Source organism: Electrophorus electricus, chromosome 3 (genome assembly GCF_041902795.1).
Source record: "Electrophorus electricus isolate QZ-2024a chromosome 3, ASM4190279v1, whole genome shotgun sequence".
Lineage (NCBI taxonomy): Eukaryota > Metazoa > Chordata > Actinopteri > Gymnotiformes > Gymnotidae > Electrophorus > Electrophorus electricus.
The window spans coordinates 30,366,784-30,387,031 of record NC_137499.1 but is presented as its reverse complement, the minus strand read 5'-3'; the positions used below and the strand labels follow the sequence as shown (position 1 = coordinate 30,387,031).

At 42.4% G+C, this 20,248-nt stretch overlaps 1 protein-coding gene across 14 annotated transcripts in view; it reads left to right on the top strand.

The window, feature by feature from the left end:
• Nucleotides 1-17,061, top strand: part of caskin2b (CASK interacting protein 2b) — a 41,587-nt gene extending 24,526 nt beyond the window's left edge. For 3 of the 14 annotated variants that reach the window (XM_081711024.1, XM_081711025.1, XM_081711016.1), the window contains 19 exons: nucleotides 1,540-1,637; nucleotides 1,824-1,969; nucleotides 3,722-3,817; nucleotides 4,956-5,086; nucleotides 6,334-6,442; nucleotides 6,927-7,071; nucleotides 8,623-8,717; nucleotides 9,623-9,740; nucleotides 10,001-10,189; nucleotides 10,394-10,471; nucleotides 11,146-11,279; nucleotides 11,501-11,567; nucleotides 12,530-12,624; nucleotides 12,738-12,848; nucleotides 12,979-13,080; nucleotides 13,178-13,316; nucleotides 13,491-15,101; nucleotides 15,314-15,563; nucleotides 15,775-17,061. In XM_081711024.1, the coding sequence (XP_081567150.1) occupies nucleotides 1,826-1,969; nucleotides 3,722-3,817; nucleotides 4,956-5,086; nucleotides 6,334-6,442; nucleotides 6,927-7,071; nucleotides 8,623-8,717; nucleotides 9,623-9,740; nucleotides 10,001-10,189; nucleotides 10,394-10,471; nucleotides 11,146-11,279; nucleotides 11,501-11,567; nucleotides 12,530-12,624; nucleotides 12,738-12,848; nucleotides 12,979-13,080; nucleotides 13,178-13,316; nucleotides 13,491-15,101; nucleotides 15,314-15,563; nucleotides 15,775-15,871 (3,711 nt within the window). In that variant the 5' untranslated portion in view covers nucleotides 1,540-1,637; nucleotides 1,824-1,825 and the 3' untranslated portion in view covers nucleotides 15,872-17,061. The remainder of the gene's footprint in view (nucleotides 1-1,539; nucleotides 1,638-1,823; nucleotides 1,970-3,721; nucleotides 3,818-4,955; nucleotides 5,087-6,333; nucleotides 6,443-6,926; nucleotides 7,072-8,622; nucleotides 8,718-9,622; nucleotides 9,741-10,000; nucleotides 10,190-10,393; nucleotides 10,472-11,145; nucleotides 11,280-11,500; nucleotides 11,568-12,529; nucleotides 12,625-12,737; nucleotides 12,849-12,978; nucleotides 13,081-13,177; nucleotides 13,317-13,490; nucleotides 15,102-15,313; nucleotides 15,564-15,774) is intronic. The other 11 variants (XM_081711022.1, XM_081711023.1, XM_081711021.1 and 8 more) reach the window with 10 other exon arrangements.
• The last annotated feature ends 3,187 nt before the right edge of the window (nucleotides 17,062-20,248 follow it).

The window sequence follows — 20,248 nt, the reverse complement described above, 5'->3', positions numbered from 1 at the left end:
AATGTTCGATACAGTCACATGAGCCTTAACCTTCTTAAGAGTATTGGAAACCATGGTCACAGGAACATCAAGCTGTTTAGAAATGGTCTTGTAACTGATATGCTGAGCATGATAATAACCCTTTTTTTTACTGGGAAATCTATTTGGGTACCCTTCTTTTCTGCTAATGTGATTACCATATGCATGACAGTAAGTGCTTACTGTTTTCAGATGTCTGTGATTCATGTATGTCTCCATCCTTTATTCTTACTACTATTGTTAAGACCTTCTATTGTTGCTTTTTGATCATCTGACTACCTGTGGACAAGTGGGCCTATGATGTCATTTCCTGTCTCTGTGTAACTTCGCTTTGTTCTTATAGCAGTGTTTTCAGATGATGACTTCTCTAGTAGTCCATTGATTTTCATAATTTAATTAGACCGTGTAGCACTACAAGGTGTTCTTAGGCAGGGAGCTGGAGATTTAAATATTTCTGTCTTTTAAATACTTCTTATCACTTTGGAACTTCTTGTTTCTGAATTTGAAATTCTCCTGTAGACTTCAAATGCAACAGTAAGGTATGTTACTATGGTGATTGATTGAAAGTGAGTGCATGTGCTCGTTTGAATTGGAAATACGAAACTGTGCGGGTTCTGACACTGTTGTCTGCATGTTTTCACTTCTACCAGACATTATCTGGTAATTCATCAGACATTAAGATTTAATCATTAATCACATCCTGATTCATGTGGCTCATCATTTCAGAGATATAAATGGTTTTTATGGCTTTGTGTCTTTAAAACTCAAAGCACCACTCCATTCTTACATCTCCTTCAGGCTTTCCTTCATGGTGCCACTACTGTTGTGACAAGTTCCTCCTCCCAAAGTCATGTGCATTGGTGGTCCCTTTGCTTAGACCTAAAGGGGCATTGCTGTTTATTCAGGTCTGTAGAGCAATGAAAGGTCTTTTGAAAGCAGTTATTTTTCAAGGAGAGGGGCATTTCTGCAAGGCACACTTTGATTGGCCTTGTCCCAGCAGAAAGCAACACCCAACTCAGTCAATAAGTATTTTATGTGGCATACATGATTATGAAACTTCTGGGTGTTTTCAAAGCAAAGACCCAAGCAGGCTCCTCCTCCTTGACTGAGTCCTGCCTCAAGAACTGTGGCTGGTATTTCTGTCTCCTAGGGCCTTGTTAATTTCAGTGTTCAGTTTCCAATCCTGCCACATCTTCAGCAGTGCTTTTACTAGGCCTTGGTTTATTGGCAGCCTTGCATATATTGCATTTTCTTTCCATTCTTTTTCTGACCGCACGTGGTCCTCAGCAGTACATTATAATAGTGCTACCTTCCTTGAACATCAACATTAAACAGTATTCTGTAATGAAATCCTTTTTTATGACTATGTATGGTGTTTCTTTTTTTTATTTTTACTTTAAAATTAACATATTCCCTTATGTCTGCATTCTTGCCGGTTGTTGACAGGGTGTTGTATTCCTATCTCTGACTCTCGTTTTTTGTTTTTTGGTTGTTGTTTTTTTGTTGTTTTCCCTTGTGCAGATTTTCAGCATTACACCATGCTGCTCTGACAGGTACCACAGACCTGCTCTCCCTGCTGCTAGAGGCTCAGGCCACTGTTGACATCAAGGACAGCAATGGTTAGAGCTCCATCGGCTCCTCCATCACCAGCCTAACCTTCCTGTTTCACTTTTGTGCTTATCAAAAATGATTTTCGATTGCAAGTAATTATGCATTATGCAAAGGGCTATACCGGGGCCCTGGTATATCTATTCCTCCCCCTGGGCTCACATGGTTAACAAGGGTCTCCTTGGCACCCCCTCCAGGAATGCGTCCGCTGCATTATGCCGCGTGGCAGGGGAAGGCTGACTCTGTGCTGACACTACTCAAAGCGGGAGCCTTGGTCAACGGAGCATCGCAAGATGGCCAGATCCCATTGCATCTTGCTGCGCAGTATGGACACTACGAGGTGGTGAGTACCGTCTCCACAGCACCCCTGGATGGCGCTGCACAAGAGCATGACTGAGCACAGTTGGGTGGGAAGGATGGCTCTTAGTTTGGAGAAACTCTAGCTTGTCGTGGGCAACTGTTAGGTCACTTATATCTGGGCACCCTTGTAAGCATGTTCAGCTGTCTGACAACAATGTGTGAGCCACCAAGTGGCTGGCTACATGTGCCACAGAGGAAGCTGTTGTGTGTGACAGGATGGCTTATTGGGTGGGAACTGGAAACAATTGACATGGGGGAATGGGAGGAATGAATAAATATTGTGTAGTCCCCAAGGCACACTTTGTAGTACCAAAGCTTTCTAGAGAAAAAATGTTTTAGACAGAGGTCCTACAGCCACTGTGTAAGTAAAGTACACACACAAAGTACACACGTACACTACGGTGTGATATTTTCACTGTTGCTAGGCTTGAGCTCTTCTGGACTGAGATTGGTGTTGTCATTCCTTGGATCTGTTGGAGCCACTCCTCAAGCTTGGGAATCACAACCCCAAGTGCCCCTATCACCACTGGGAGAACCTTCCACATTCTCTCTCATCTTTTTGTCCCTGATATTTTCTCAACTTTTCATTTAAGATCTATTACCATGATGTCTGGTTTGTGCACCACTACGCTCTTATTTATATGTAACCCAGGCTTGCTGTGTTTTGTATGTATTATGGTCTCCAGAGAACTGTCAGCTATCTCAAACAAAAACAAACCAAGATTACCTTATTTTTTAAAAATAAACCAAACAAACAGTCTTTTTTATGTAATCATATTTTCATTGAAAGACACATATTAGGCTTTTATTTTTTGCTATTGTTTTTTGTTGTTACAATGTGTTGTCCTTGGAAATATACCACTTCTCATGATGGGTGTCATTTGTCTTAGACATTAAAGCTAGTAATTGAATAGTCTGGGTATTATGGTAAATGCTGTCCAAAGTTTGCCTTGAATGTTTCTGTGGCAGTGTTGTCATGCCTAACAAAGAACCATTTATAACATGCAGGGGGAAAAGTGTCTGTGGATTCTGTCTGTGGAACATTGTATGCTGTTAAACATTTCACTGGTACAGCTACACAAGCATTTTTGTCTAACTGGCATGAAAACTTGAGTATAAATAATAAGATAATAATAAGGTAATAATATTAATTTCAAGTGAATAAGTGTAACGATGAGTGGTTAGGAGGCGGACCCATGTGCAGAGAAGAGTGAGATTGATTAAGGGTAAATCCAGCGTCATAGTCATAAAGGTAGTCCAGGGTCATAGAGCCAATACGGAGAGTACGGGGATACATGATCAAACAAACAAAACACAGGAAGGCAAACAGGGGAAGCAGGCTATAACAAAGTCTAGGAAACATGAAGGCTTGCATAAACACAAAGGCACGGAGTACAAACTTAAATACATGCATATATGGGCTTTCAAAAACATTCACCAAACACAAATGCAATGAAGCTTAACAACCACAATGAACAACCAAGACCGCACAAGGCAGGGTTTAAATACATGAAATCAACAAGACTAGAAATGAGGGACAGGTGTGGAAAATCAAATGAGGGCGAACAAAATGAAACTACAGAATGGAACTAAAAAACACAAGACAGGGAAAACATGGAACACGGAAGGTGGGAGGGACTAATTGTGACAGTAAGAAATACAAGTCCATTTTTTTCTCTCTATCTCTTTCTCAATCTCTCTCTCTCTCTCTCTCTCTCTCTCTCTCTCTCTCTAGTCTGAGATGCTCCTACAGCACCAGTCCAATCCCTGCCTAGTGAATAAGGCTAAGAAAACGCCTCTGGATTTGGCCTGTGAATTTGGCAGGCTGAAGGTGAGATTGCCTCCATTAAACATTCACCCTACAAGCAGCTGTCTGATTTCAATATGGAGGAAAAATCCTTACATAATTGTTCTACATGTGTTTTAATATAGTGTAATATAGCATAGCTCTTCACTGTAGCTTGATGGATCCCTCTCTCAAACCTAACTCTTAACTGCCTTTGTTTAAACGACCTGAATAGTATTGAAAAGTTTGCATCAATTATAATAAAATATTGTTTTGTTTTCTATGGAAGATGTAAAGGTCTGATTGTGAATGCCATCGCTGGTTTGCTTGTAGTCACAGCTGAGCAAACATGTCTGTTCTGGACAAGGATTGAGACAGTGATTCTGGCTGTAACTTTGCCCCTTAAACAATGTCACTTTGTTAGATATTTTCTGCCTTTTTATCTCTGCGTCTGCTGTTTTTGTTTTTGGGTCTTTTCCTCTTTATTCTCTCTATCTTTCTGCACGGTCTACTGCAGTCCTGTGAGGTTTCATTCATGTTTGGGGCAGCATTTAACCTGCTGGCTATTGCCTGCTCATGCATATTCTCACCTTGACGCAGCAGGCCTGAATGTAGTGATGCATGAATATATTTAGAAGGCTTACACTGTGGCATTTCCAGTCCCAGTTTGCGTGTGTTTATGTGCGTGTGAGAATCAGCTGCTGTGTTGAATGGTTGGGGTGTGGCAGTGGCAACTCCCTGAAGTCGGTCTGTCTGCTTTCTCTGGCTGAGTTATAAGTTGTGTCTCACCCTTTCTGTCATTCAGCTTTTGCACTCTATTGCATACGCTCACGCCCGCGCTCTCTCTCTCTCTCTCTCTCTCTGACAATATGGATGCAATGGTGTGTGTGACGGATATGTTTTTGGGTGTTAATGGTCTCAGGGTCAGTTTTGCAATTAGATCCTCCTCACCTGTAGGGCCACTGAGGAGTACTGGTCAATTCACAGATGGTTTTCAAGGCCATTATTGTGTGTTCGTGCAGCTTGTCTGTTTTTGTTTACACATTTATGGTTCCATTTCTTCTGTCAGTGCCCCACTCTTTACTCCCCACATGTTATATTTCCTTCATGCTCACACTCCATCTTTCTCCCTTTCCCCCTTCCTTCTTCCTCTTGTTTCTCTGTCCTGTTCCTCCTTCTCTAGGTTGCCCAACTGTTGTTGAACAGTAACATGATTACCACTCTGTTGGAGGGGGACCGGAAGGACACTGTTGACTCCGTGTTCAACACTCCCCTCCACCTCGCCGCTCGCAATGGCCATAAGGACATAATTCGGTCAGCTTGCCCTCTTTTTTCCATTTAATTCAGGTTAAGAAATTAACTTTTTTTGGCTAAGAAATGTATGGAATTAGTCTTTCTGCATCTGTCTGTGCGCTAAGCATTAAACCAAAATGGTATGTTGAGTAAGACGAGACAAGTGCATAGTTTGAGTATCCCTAGCAGGTTGAGTTTACATGCCATTTTAAAATCAATCATCAATCATAATGTTCACAAAGTTGGGCAGTGCACTCAGATCACATGAGTACTTCAGGGTTGGATGAGAAAGCTCTGTATCTGGTTCCAGTACAATGTAAATAAAGGACAGGTGGAGTCTGTGATTGCTCATAGTGAGTGAAGAAACTAACTGCATACTGCAGACCACTTGCTGTTCTCACTCAGGCAGATTGCCCTTTAAACCCAGGTGTGTGTTCTCCACCATTTGTGAAGTGCATTTCAAGCCACCCAGATCTCTGACAATTATTTATCTGTTACTTATTTTAATGCCTTTATCTTGCTTAAGAGCACTTTACAATGGCACAGCATACATAAACAGTGGTAAAACACAAACAAAGAAAAGCTGCAAAGTTACAACGCTTTTATTTTTAATGACTGCCCCTGGAGCTGCCATTCTCAGTCCTCAGAGTAGCCACCAGTAGTAGTCTGTATCTCAGAGTGAGGGCACCATTGTGTTAAGAACCCATGCTGTGTGTTGACATGGTATGCTTATTTGTCTTATTAGCTGGAAACCCAATCTGGACTAATCTTACAGTGGAGGGAGGGGAGGGGGGGCTGTAGTTTGAGTTGCCTGTGTTGTGCTACACAGGCACAGATGTGTATAAATCTGAGTTGGAATGCTAGAGATGGTTTTGAAGGTTTGCAGACCAGGCTAGTAGATCAGACTGCAGGTTTGAACTACAAATGCCAACCACATTTTCATGTAGTGTCTGATTGAAGCACTTGGGAGTGCTTGTGGGTGAAGCGCGTTGAAAAGTTGGTTCGGAAGATTTTGTTTGGAAGAAGTGGCTCATAACTTCATAGTCAGGACCTTTTACATCATCTACAGGAAGGGTATGATGCAGTGTGTTCAGTGCAAATATAGGCAGGACAAAGTGGGTATATACTGCATTAAGTCATATATTAGCTGCTGGGGATGAGATACAGACATGTTCTCCTCTCAGACTTCTTGCCAACACCATTGGTACATAACAGTGATGTATAGGGTTCATTCATGATTTTACTCTCTCTCATTCTCTCTTAATCAGGTTGTTACTAAAAGCAGGAATTGACATCAACAGAGCCACCAAAGCAGGCACTGCTTTGCATGAAGCCGCCCTCTATGGGAAGACTGAGGTAGTGAGGCTACTGCTGGATGTAAGTGATTGAGTAGCTGTAAGGCTCCATTACATCTGAAAGCAAGATCTTTCCTTGGGTGCCAGGAGCAGCTCAAATTTCCCAGTATCCAGACTTCTGGCTTTTGTGTGTTATGTTTGTGTGTTATGAGTGTTTTCACATGCAGTAAATTCCATAATATTCTGTGGCACCTGTGGCTCCCTTGTTAGAAAGCAGTTCTGATACTTGTGGAAGATGGAGATCTAGCATCTCAGGCCAGAGTAGCAGACTTAAGATTAATGGAACTCCTGCTTGCTGAAACAAGCTAGAGAAGTGCTCCCTCGGCACCATTCCCTAAAAGATCATTTAATGTGTGTGAAAGACTGATGTGAAAGCACCAGAAGACCAGTAGACAATAAAAACAGTTACCAGCTGCAGGATCCTGACTCATTTAATATTGCCTCCTGACCGTTAGCTTGCAAAGGAATGCTTGTCCTTTCTATTTGATATCCTCCATGGCACACAGTGGCACACAGCTGAAAATGGCTGGTTTGCCTTCCAGGCTGGCATTGATGTCAACATCCGTAACACGTATAACCAGACAGCCCTGGACATCGTCAATCAGTTCACAACCTCCCATGCCAGCAAGGACATCAAACAACTTTTACGAGGTGAGGTTGGGTTTATTGTCCTGTCCTTATACAAAATTTTTATTTGGGAAGTATTTTGGTCTCTGTTTTTTTCCTCTTTTCTTTTCTTTAGCTTGCCCATACTTCTTTTCACCTTTGGAGTGTACAATATTGAAATATGTATGATCATGTACAGTAGTGGTTGACCAATATGGCTTTTTTAATAGCTGACAGAAATATATAGAGAGCAGGGTGTCCGATAGCCGATATATAATCATAGCCGATATTGTGTTGGTTTTTTGTTTGTTTGGTTTTTTTTTGTTTTTTGTTTTTGTGTTGTTGCATCTGAATACAATTTAATATCAAATGAGACACAAAATTTCTGAACTTAAATTAATATTTAACACACTTAATGTCTGCATTGTCTGTTTGCTTAGATGGATTTATGTGACAGGAAATGTGTACTGCAATGTGTGTGTGTGTGTGTGTGTGTGTGTGTGTGTGTGTGTGTGTGTGTGTGTGTGTGTGTGCGTGCGTGCGTGTATGTACTAGCACTTGTTTAGCTATATGAGGGGCTGGAGCAGGCAGCGAGGGATATGAACGTGTAAACTTAAATGTGAGAGGCAGTGTGGGCCCTATGTGTCAGTAGAAAATCAAGATCTTAGATCTTAGGCTTTAGATTAGGCATGTGCCAATACAAAAATGTATTATCACAATAATTAGCTTGCCTTTTATCACGGTTTATGATATCACGATACGGTGTAAAAAAAACAAAAAACAAAAACAAAACAATGAAAGAAAAGCTAATTTTATTGCTGTGCTGTGTTGGTAGTGGTACAGCAGTTTTCATTAGTTTTCTGAAATCCAGGCTTTTCAGCTACTGGAATGGCCATCTGTTTGGCAATAAAATATGCTGTTGCTTGTTTAAGATGGTGTACAGTATTCATTTACACTTGTAATTAATTTATGCTCCTTTCCTTGAATGTTGGAACTCAAAGTGTGAGAGAAAATGTGTGCCTTCACACGAATGTGTGCATGCACCCACACACACGTATTTGTCAGCAGAAAATCGAGATCTTAGTTCTGGCTTTGGACTGCCTGATACCTCATGTTTCTTTGCTTGTGCTCACTTGTTTGTGTGCATTTTTTTTTTTATGTGCCCACACATTCCCATCTGTAGCATATCCTCCTTAATTTGACCTGCAGTCTTTGAATGGTGTCAGCACACTAATTCCATGAGCCCCTAAGGCCTTCGGGAACCTCCATATACCTGAGCATGTGGGTCTTGGCTTGGGCACAGGCTGAGTGCATGGCTGGGCACAGTTACTAATTCATCTTTTGTGCCCGTGGTACTGGAACTAGATGGGACAAAATCTCTTTGTGGAGTGCTGTCTTTCCCCTGAAATATTATAATGAGCTGATCAAATATCACAGATTACTGCTTCAACCAAACATTACACAGTAAGACAGTGGGCGTAGTTAAGACTCAGAGAGTCATACTGAGTGAATAGTTCCACTGTGTTCTGTTAGCCTTGTGATGTAGATGTGACTTTTAACTGAAGTATCTATATGCATGTTTGTGTGTATCCTCAGATGCCACAGGAGTACTTCAGGTGAGAGCTCTGAAGGACTACTGGAACCTCCATGACCCTACTGCCCTCAACATTCGTGCTGGAGACATCATTATGGTGTGCAGTCTTGTATTTTATTGGTCTTGGTGGGTGGTTCTGTGTGCATGCTTGCACATGTGCATGGACCTAGACATTTTTATATATCTACTGAACTATAGAAACTTGTAACCATGGATAGTTTATTGAATATTAGTTAAGCAACGGCAATTGACCAGGTTGTGGCCCATTTATGTGATACAATGAATGTCCTCTACTGAAGTATAAACAGGTACTGTTCATCTGTCAACTCAACAAGCTCTGGAACACTGTGCAAGTTTTCCAGTTCTTTCCTGTCTCTGTCTCTTTGCTCGGGCTCTCTCTCCCTCTGAAAATAACTTTAATGCAAATGCTAAAATAATTTACATAGAATATAATAAATATAAATAATAAATAGGATATTACATTTCCATGTGGGTCTTTTCCCCTCTCCTCTGCTAAACCTTTCTGTTTAAGCCATTGCATGTAAGCACCCTGCACACTCAGAAGGGTTTACATTACACTCTCAGACTAAAGTGGACGTTCACACAGTCTTGTTACACAGGAAATGTTTGTTTTGTTTTAGACATGAAATAATAAACAGTTTGGTTCAAGCACAAGCATGTGGGTACAGCACTGGGACTGAATGGAGAGAAAGTTGAATGGTCTTTGTGTGTGCAACTGACATTTCTTTGCTATAGGGGCTTTGTGTGTGTGTGCAGTGGTGGTGTAGAACCTGCCATGCACTTGAACCAAACTAAAGAACTGCTGTGTGTGTATTTGTGGGATGGGGGTGGGGGGGGTTTATATTACATAACCTGCAACGGTCCCTGATATACATCATTGCTACTAATCTGAATACTGTCCAGTGTCTTCACTTCAAGAAAACCGTCCACTAAGGCAGTACTAGAATGACACTCTCATTGGCTCTCTGTGGTGACTGGCAGGTGCTGGAGCAGCACATGGACGGCCGCTGGAAGGGTCACATCCATGACAGTCAGCGAGGCACAGACCGTGTGGGCTACTTCCCTCCGTCTATAGTGGAGGTCATGAGCCGACGTTGTGGTATGTCCCACTGAGCCCTGACTAACATTTTAGATTTAAGGTTACAATATGAACAGTGATGCTCAGTAAGTATAGTTAGTGTAAAAACAGCACATTGAACTTAACGTGAGCTAGGTCAGCTAGTGTGAGCATTTCAGGTATCTGCATTATCCATCTCCTCCTTTCATTGTTGCATTCCATCATATAATAAACGTGTCATCCCTAACTTCCCATCAGCTTGCATTAACCTGCTGCTCCTGTACTGTTTTGTTGTCCTGTAGGGGGCACCCTGTCGCGCCACTGCTCTCTGCCGTGCCAGAGACAGCAGCAGCAGCTTTCCAGAGCACCCCTCACCTCCAACCTCAGCATGAGCACCTCAGTCACCCCCCAAACTGATGACTCCTACACTCTGTATGTCCCTAACCCCCACCTGGCTCTGGCCCATTCCAGTGGCCTGACCACCAACCCAGGTACGCACACAGTGAGGAATATAGGTCACTCGACCAATACTAGATATAACCAGATGTCCCCCTAATGTGCTAGTCACTACACGAGTCCTCTTGGCTTGGGATATGCAACACACCTTGAACACGCTCTTAACATCCCGAACCTCCCCACACCCCCCACCCAGAGGCAGAGAGGCGGCTGGCCCATGCAGTGTTTGTGTCTGCTAGGTGGGCCTCCCAGCAGCCTCTCCCAACCTACTTTCCCCTGCCTCGAGGACATTTGGGTTCTGAGGAACTCCGACATCGGTAAGATCTACTCAGTCCCCCTCCACTGTTGCCCACACTGCAGACCAAGCAACCAGCAGTGGAGGACAGCATTGTCACCAAGCAAGCTTTTGCCTTCCAGCTAGTTTACTATAGTCTATGTAGTGACAAAAGAACCTATAATTAAGTGTAGACCTAGAGTTGTCCTGGCTTGTGAGCATTAACCCACCGTGCCTGTGGCATTCTCCTGCACTCCTCACTGCTGCCGCCACCAAAGCCCTGACTTACCCTGCCCTGCCCCGCCCTGCCCCACCTCGCCTCGCCCCGCCCCACCATGTCTTGCACCCCCTTGACTAGCAGGCTGTGCTCTGCTGGTCCCTTGCTCCCCAACCCCTCTGGCTGGCCTGGTGCACTGGCAAGTCATTTTGCCAGCCCTGTGATGGCATGTTGGCTCCCTACTGAAGATCTAAATACTGTGTTACAGATATGCTGTAACTATGTCACTGTTTATATTAGATTTGCAGCAGGGAGCTAGAAAATGAGCAGAAGCAAGTCTGAACGCATGGCCCTTAGGTCTTCTGAGCCTAATAGCTAATACAGCAATCATTCACTGGGACTTATCTCCTTCTCCATCTCTTTCTTCTTGTGTCCTGTTTTCCATGTATGTTTGCCCATCCATCTTTCCCTTCGTTCTGTCTACTGTGCATCCCCTCCAGCAGGAGACAGAAACAGCGTGGGCAGCACTGGCAGTGTTGGGAGCACGCGGAGTGCCGGTAGTGGACAGAGCACAGAGAGCAACTGTACACCCAATGGCCCACACCTGCACACCACCAACCCTGATGCCAACAAGGTATACAGACAATTAAATATATACCCCGTACCCCAAATGTCCCCCAGTTAATCCCAATTTTAAACTACTGATATATAATTATAGCACCAATAGTACTCTATTTAATCATCTTAAGTGGATGTTGACTCTTTTTTAATCTACCTCTTCAGATTCCAGTCCTTCTGTTTCTTATGAAATATCTATATAAAATCAGTACTCTGGAAAGTTTGACTTTTTGTTAGCAGCCAGCACCCCCTGGTGGTGACGCCATACCAACCGATCAGCACAAACAGCCTGACCAGTCTACAGGTATACTGTATACTACTTGCTGTTCTACATCCCCTTCTTGTTGCTGATGATTTGTGCAATATAACATTTGTGCATTGTATATAGATACTAGGGGTGGGACTCGACTAAAAAAATTAATCTAATTAATTAGAAGCTTTGTAATTAATTAATCGAATTAATGAATCTTCACAATAACCTGTTTTACTTCCCTTTCCTCATCATACAGCTGCTGGATTTTTTTCGACATTGTCTTTCTGGACGGCAGTTCGTAACTTGCATCAGCTGACGCAATTTGCAGCGTCTCTTGTAACCCTTTATCTTCGACCACAGAGAGTGGTCTACAGTCCACAGCAATCCATCTCGCCAGTGAATTGGTCAATTTGTCTGACCTGGACTTTGACATTTTGTTTCTGAATGTGAACCCCGACATGTGGTCGAGTGTTGACTGGCGACACTGTTTGCTCGTACTAGGAATACTATCACATTTAGCAGCTAAGTTAACATTACTGACCTGCACTCTAGCCCCAACATGTTTTGCATTGAGGTGGTAACGAAGGGTGGAAGTGCTCCGGTGATAAGCAAACTCCTTCCTGCATAAAGTGCAAATAACAACATTTTTGTTTGTACTTCCATCTGAAGTTTCTTGTATTTAAATTTCCCATCCACCAGCGTAGCCTCTTCCGTCATCTCCATCATGCTCATCACATTGTGTGTCAATATAATCTGTATGCCTGGAACTCGTGCACTGAGAAACGTTCCACGGTGCAAAAGTGTGATTAAAATGCGTTAAATTTTTTAATTTGTTATTTTCCCTGTAATTAATGAATCGGAATTAACGCGTTAAAGTCCCACCCCTAATAGATACATTTATTAATAAAAAAATTGTCTGAATTTTTTATTATTCACGCAAAGCTGAAATTGGTGCAGTGTTGCTTTTGTATGTGTACAGTGGTTATTTTGGTTAAAACTTGTGTTTCCCACAGCTATTCCTCGGAGGCCAGTGCTTGCTGTGGCAAGAGCACCAGAGCCTGGTTTCTCGCAGCAGTTTGTACGACCTCAGCAGCTGCTGGAGGGCAAGGTAAAAACATAGTCATGAACAAGTGGTTCTTCATAACTGACTTTTGTATTTCGAATGTTATTGAAGGTACAACTGCCAGATCACATTCAGAGGATTAGCTTGTGTCCATTCAGGATGCTGAAGCAATCTACCAGTGGCTGAGTGACTTCCAGTTGGAGCAGTACACTGCCAATTTCCTCAACGCTGGATATGACGTCCCCACCATCAGCCGAATGACCCCTGAGGTATGATTCTACCCAAACTGTCCCATGACTCATCATTCTACAGTTCATTCATAATGCCTTTGAACTGCTATATAGGAGTGTTTTTATAGAAACTGGGTTGTGTTCATCTTTTTATTCACACCTTTATCAGGATCTTACTGCTATTGGTGTTACAAAGCCAGGTCACCGGAAGAAGATCTCATTGGAGATCGGAAACTTGAGTATCCCAGAGTGGCTGCCTGAATACACACCAGTGAGTCATGTTACACTATTGTGTTTGAGTTATTTTTGAGTTATTGAGTCTTTCTTTTTTTAAATAACTGTCTGATCTTATCCCTTGTTTGTGTTAGGCGGACCTGGGTGAATGGCTCAGTGCTATAGGTCTGCCTCAGTACCATAAGAAGCTCTTGGAGAATGGCTATGACTCCATCAGCATTGTCCGGGACCTCACATGGGAGGATCTACAGGAGATAGGGATCACCAAGCTAGGTAAGTGTAAATTATGAGTGGCATTCTGAGTCCATTTGTGGTCCATTTGAACACTGTCTCACGTGGGCCTATATTGGCTTTCATTTATTCTTATTGTTCTGTACAATGCCTTCCAGTAAGCTTGCTTGCTGTAGTCAATTGTGATTGTTTTTTGTGCATGTGGTCCACCCTCAGGCCATCAGAAGAAGATCATGCTGGCAGTGAAGAAGCTTTGTGATTTACATAAGGCCCTCCTCCAGGCTGAATCAGGTCAGGGCACACTGCGCCGCAATGCGCCCATGGCCCTTGACCTGCTCCCCATTGAGCCACCTGCCGCCGATGGCAACCTCCCTTCCCCGCACACCCCCAAAATGCTCACCTTCCAGGACAGCGAGTTGAGCGCCGAACTGCAGAGTGTCATGGCCACACACTATAGCGGCACTCAAGATGGCCTGGCCATCAAGAATGCCACAGCTATGTCTGCTAGCCAGGAGAGCATTGATGCTCGCTCCCGAGGCTCAGGTCGATCACAGGAGCCTTCCGTCACATCCTCTTCCTCCTCAGCCACGACCACTCACAGCCGATCGCAGGAGAGTCTGACCAATGCTGACAGCAGCCCTGTGAAAGAGCGGAACATTCCAGAAGGCCGGGACCAGCAGCAGCGTGCTGTGGGGGGCTCCCCAGGCTTTAAGTATCCCCCAGTACATGCCAAGCCCTCACAGGGTGCCTCTTCATCCCAGAAGGCTTTCAGCTACTTACATGCAAACAGTGGCAGTGCCACCCTGGACCGGCACTCACCTGGAGTGCCCAAGAAGCGCATGCAGAGTCTAAAACGCTACGCTTTGTCCGATGGCGAGCCCGATGAGGAGGACGATGAAGAGTCAGTCCGGCCCACCATCAACGCCCTGCCTTCCTACGCCACCCTGAGCCGCAGGTCAGGCCGTGGGCAGATGGCCCGCCTTCAGTCTGCCCCCGAGCAATCAATTGGCCGCAGTCAATCGTTTGCCATCAGGGCCCGGCGCAAAGGACCACCCCCTCCTCCTCCAAAGCGCCTCAGCTCCGTTACCAACAGCAACCCCAGTGGCGAAGTTGTGCCAGACTCCCAAGCACCACCTGCAGGCAGAGTGGAGGCTGACAGCCCTGGCAATGTAAAGAGTATCGCAGCTACTTTAGAAATGGTCTTAATGGGCCCAAGGGCGGAGCTCCACCAGGAGGTCAACACCTCACTTTCCACCTCCACCGAGGGATCCAGGAGACGAGCGCTGAGCCAAAGCGAGCCCAGCCCAGCTCCACAGGTGGAAGCAGATAGATCGATCAAGTCAGACTCTGAGGAAGACGAGAGTGCCAAGGATGCTAGCCTTGACAGCTCATCCTCCCCCCAGAACAGTTCCAGTGAGTGCATCCCCTTTGCTGAAGAAGGCAATCTCACCATCAAGCAGCGGCCCAAGGTGAGCGGGCCGGCCAAGGCTGACGACTTTGTGGAGCCTCCCGAAAAGCCCCAGGCTGCCAAGGAGCATGAAATCCCAGAGTTCAACCTAAAGGAGTCAGACACAGTGAAGAGACGGCACAAGCCAAAAGAGAAAGAGCAGCCAACGACTGTGGGCGGGGCCAGTGAAGACGATGAATTGCAGGGGCCGGGCTTGGTCAACCTGCACATCAGCGTGACCGAGATCACTCCATTCTGCCCAGGGCCTCCAACAGCACAGCCAGCAACAGCACCCCCACCTCTTGCCCCAAAACCAGCCAGTCCTCCAAAACCTCCACATCACACCACTAATCTCAGACAGCCTGAACCTCCAACCACAGGTACAAGCCTTAAGCCCTCTTGTGTTTTGCTTAGGAAATGAAGCCTTATTTGAGCAAGGAAATCATACATACAGATTACCATATACACATGTGTCAAATTACAAAATCTTAAAGTGAAAAAATAAAATTATTCAGTGGTTGTTTTGGATATTTGCAATTCTTTGTTACTCTGACTCACCGATTAACTCTTGTTTTTGTTGTTTACCTTCAAGTGGGAGGATCGAGTGTGACGCTGAATGTGATACAAAGTGTGGCGTTTACAGCACCCCCATCTCCTGTGCCATGTTCCCCAGTGGCTGGGCCTGTGATTCAGGCTATTGCACCAGAGCAGTACCAGACCTGTTTGGAGGCTGGTCCAGGGGCTGTGCAGGTGCAGCGGCGGCTGGATCAGACAAGTTCGTCTCTGGAGGAGGCACTGAAAGCCGTGGAGAGGAAGCTCACCCTGGAGGACATGACTGACGGGTGAGGAGAGAAAAACAAATATGCTGGAGTGCTAACATAGGCGCAGATGTGGTTAATACAATTAATGTGTTAATTGTACAGTCTGCATCAGGAAGTCCACTTTCACAACATGTTACATGAACACGTTGACTTATCTGCCAAATGTATATCAAAATGTCTCTCTGAAGTAAAACTGTTTTCTGAGAATGCCTGACTCTTTTGTCTCAAATAGAGGGTGCCAAACAGTGAAATCTGCAGGGAACATTCTGGATGATATCGGGAACATGTTTGATGATCTGGCAGATCAGCTGGACGCCATGCTGGACTGAGCTCTCCTCTTCCATGTCATCTGGCAGACCAGATTCCTGGTCAGGTTGGACATGGGAAGCAGAAGGAAAGATGAGCAAGCCCAAACAACTCCTTCAGCTGTTTGCTTCTCTTCTGCTTTGATGTGGAATAGGACTTAGCTGCTTGGTGGTGTCATAGAGAAATAACGTTTGTGGAATCCTGGAATTTTCTGAAAGCCGTTTCATCCTGTGAACACACAAGCACTTATCCCATCTGTCCAGTGAGGTGACCACAGCCTGCTGCTGCTACAAACAGGGCTTTCCTCCTCATCTGTGTTACAGACACTACCAGACTCCAGCTGTGGTATCCTGCTTGAAATGTTACAGCTCTTCTAAGATATGACTTACCAACCCTTTATTTATTTATTTTCTCTTACTTGTATTACCTTTCTCTTATACCTGTTTATCTTTGGCTGGATTTCTAAATACAAAACTAACTTATCAAAACTAACATCATTTTTATAAATGACTGTATGAAATGGTTAATGACAATAAATACTAATTGGACAAATGGATCCTGATGAACAGGTGCACTAAGGAGAATCATTCCTTAAGCAATAGCCTAGAAATTAAGTATTCCTGTACTAAAATGTATTTTTAAATTTGTATGTGTTTTTCAGATACCTGTATTTTCCTGACCATTTCAATTTTAACATCAGAACTAGTTTTATGTCAAACAGATGTTTTCTCTGTTAAGATACAACTGTCTTGGTGCCAGTAAAATGTTTAAATATGAATTACACTTTAGTTCTGTATAGAAGAGACACAGGTCTTGGGTAGTTATTCTTTCAAAGAGAACACATCATCACTAACTTTTTAGCAACACTCAGTACTGCCAACATGGAATAAGATGGGCAGTAAATGAACAAAAGATGATAAATCATACTGGTATTGACTATTTTTGAAATTATTTCAACTCCATATTAGTAAAAATATTTAAAAATGTCAAAATATGTATTTTGTACAGTAAAGATATATATATATGATTGGGAGCAAAACTATGTTCTACCAAAGTATATTTTTTCTTGAACTGTTTTCATGAATTGTTTCTCATGCAGGTAAACTAACTTTTGGTTATATTGTTAACACTATTACAGTTTTTTACGTAATGTTCACCTTATGTTTTGTTACTTGTTTCTCTGGTTTCTCCACTATTAAAACAGCTGTCTGTTTACTGTCAGTTAATTGTTTGATTGTTAAAAGTATGGTTTGTATTTAGTAAGTTTAGTTTATATAGTTTTACATTTTTGAACTTAAATTGATGGGCGTAGACCACAGAAATCAGAGCTCCTAAAGCAAGACCTTTTTATCCCAGGTCAACTAAGATGCTGGCAAAGGAAAAGTTCAGGTTTTTGGGGAGCAGTCATTCAGTAATGAGGGATTTTTCACTGCCAATTCTTACCCTTTTTTAAAACTATTTCTAAAAAGAAACCTTGTCGAGTTAAGTAATTTCAAACAGCTTGCTTATGTGGTTTCTAATCCTGTATATGTATAAAAATGGGCAAAAGAGCCTTAAAATCCAGGCTCCAGAAGCTGCTGTTATGCAGAGCCCAGTCTTAAAAATAAGCACAATTTCCACATATAATTTCCATTAAATCAGTAGGAGGTTACCTGTATAGAATTTGATAAAACTGTTACTGTGGCCTGATCACACTACATGAGAGATGTAAAAAAATTAAAAAATAAAATAAATAAATAAATCAGGCACTTCTGGCTCCATCTAGTCCTTCCAATGCAATTTGTAAGAATTCACTGTGCACTAATCAGCCAGAGTCAGGAGGAGTGTTTGACAGAATTAATGAATGAATCAATCAATCAATCAATCAATCAATCTACCTCCCTCTCTCTCTCTCACACACACACACACACATTTCCTTAAGCCTGAGAATGTCAACCTATTCCTTGTCTGGAACACACCTGGCCAATAGGGAATAGATGTTTTGGCCACAGTACATTAATTTTGATTTATTTTTGATAATGCTCCTGAGAGCAACCCATTCTTTCACAAATGTTTGCAGAAGCAGTCTGCATGTCTAGGTGCTTAGTTTTATACACCTGTGGCCATGGAAGTGATTGGAACACCTGAATTCAAGGATGTGGATGGGTGAGTGAATACTTTTGGCAATATAGTGTAGGTAGGTAGCTTGCACCTGTACGAAAGCCGACGAAACTTTGGTGAGCCACTACTCTGTGCAATTGCTGTAAGACAGAAAAAACTACCACTGCTAAATGCAAGGTATACACAAACTTACCCTTACCAAAACATGCATTAACCCATGCCTTTACACTGGCTCCATCCGAAATGGCATACTTAAATATTTTCCCCCACATGGATGACACCAGTCACACAATAAATAATTTATGTGCTTACTGTGATGTATCTGTGTAAAATACACAGCAAACACTTGCAAATTGGACACCTAAGTGTATGAGTCTTGGACAAACAACAATCTCTCTCATTATATACAGTTGTGTTCGAAATAATAGCAGTGTGTTTAAAAACGTGAGTAAAGCTCAGAATTCTTATAATAGCTTTTATTTCCATGCATTGGGAACACTGCACATTATATTCTAAATCAAAACATGAAGAAAAATGTGTAAATTTTTTAATTACTTTGCAGAAAATGAAGAAAAATTAATATTGGGCTGTTCAAAAAAAATAGCAATGTCTGCATTTTTCTTCACAAACTCAAATATTTACTGTATAAACTGAAAAATCTATAGGATTTAGCATTGCTGTGAATCACCAAGATAACATTTAGTTGTATAATCACTGGTTCTGAGAACTGCTTCACACCTGTGTTGCATGGAATAGCGAACAGCTATTCCAGCCCAGGATGACTTGACAACTTTCCATAATTCCTCTCGATTTTTCCATAATTCCTCTGGTTTTGCCTCAGAAACAGCATTTTTGATGTCCCCCCCGCCCAAGTTTTCTATGGGATTAAGGTCTGGGAATTGGGCTGGCCACTCCATAACTTGTTGGTCTGGAACCAAGATGCTGCTCGCTTACTGGTGTGTTTGGGGTTGTTGTCGTATTGTTGAAACACCCATTTCAAGGGCATTTCCTCTTCAGCATAAGGCAACATGACCACTTCAAGTATTTTGATATATACCAACTGATCCATGATTCCTGGTATGTGGTAAATAGGCCCGACACCATAGTAAGAGAAACATCCCCATATCATGATGCCTGCACTACGCTTCACTGTCCTCCGAATGTACTGTGGCTTGAATTCAGTGTTTGGGGGGGGGTCATCTGACAAACTGTCTGCAGCCCTTGGATCCAAAAAGAACAATCTTACTTTCATCAGTCCACAAAATGTTTCTCAATTTCTTTTTAGGCCAGTCCATGTGTTCTTTGCCAAATTGTAACCTCTTCAGCATATTTTTTTTTTTTAACAATGGGACTTTGCGGGGGCTTCTTGCCGATAGATTAGCTTCACACAGGCGTCTAATTGTCACAGTACTCACAGGAAACTTCAGACCGTCTTTGATCACCCTAGAGCTGATCATTGGCTGAGTCTTTGCCATTCTGGCTATTCTTCGATCCATTTGAATGGTAGTCTTCCGTTTTCTTCCACATCTCTCTGGTTTTGCTTTCCATTTTAAAGCACTGGAGATAATTTTAGCCGAGCAACCTATCATTTTCTGCACTTCTTTATACGTTTTCTCCTCTTCAATCGTTTTAATCAAAGTACGCTGTTCTTCTGAACAATGTCCGGAATGACCCATTTTTCTCAGGTTTTCAGAGAGAAATGCATGTACAACATGTGTTGGCTTCATCTTTAAATAAGGGCCATCTGATTGACATGTTTTTTCACAGAATGAATGACCTCACTAATTAAACTCCACACTGCCATTATTTTGAACACGCCTGTTTCAATTAATTATTCAATTACACAAATTATTCAATTACACATGCATATCATGAATGTTGGGTCTGATGGTTTTCTATGACTCTACTACACCTACTGGTAAATTCTATGCCATGTAATAATAGAATTTCTACCAAAAACAGTGACTGATCTGTTTAGTCATGTTGGACTGCCATTATTTTGAACACAACTGTGTGTGTGTGATTATATATATATATATACACATACATACACACATAAAGACATATACATATATACATACATACACATTATATATCTATCTATACATTATATATATATATATATATATATATATATATATATATATATATATATATATATATATATATATAGATAGATATACACACAGACATACATATATATACACACACACATATATATATTACACATATACATATATATATATAAAAAATGTATGTATATATATATATATATATATATATATATATATATATATATA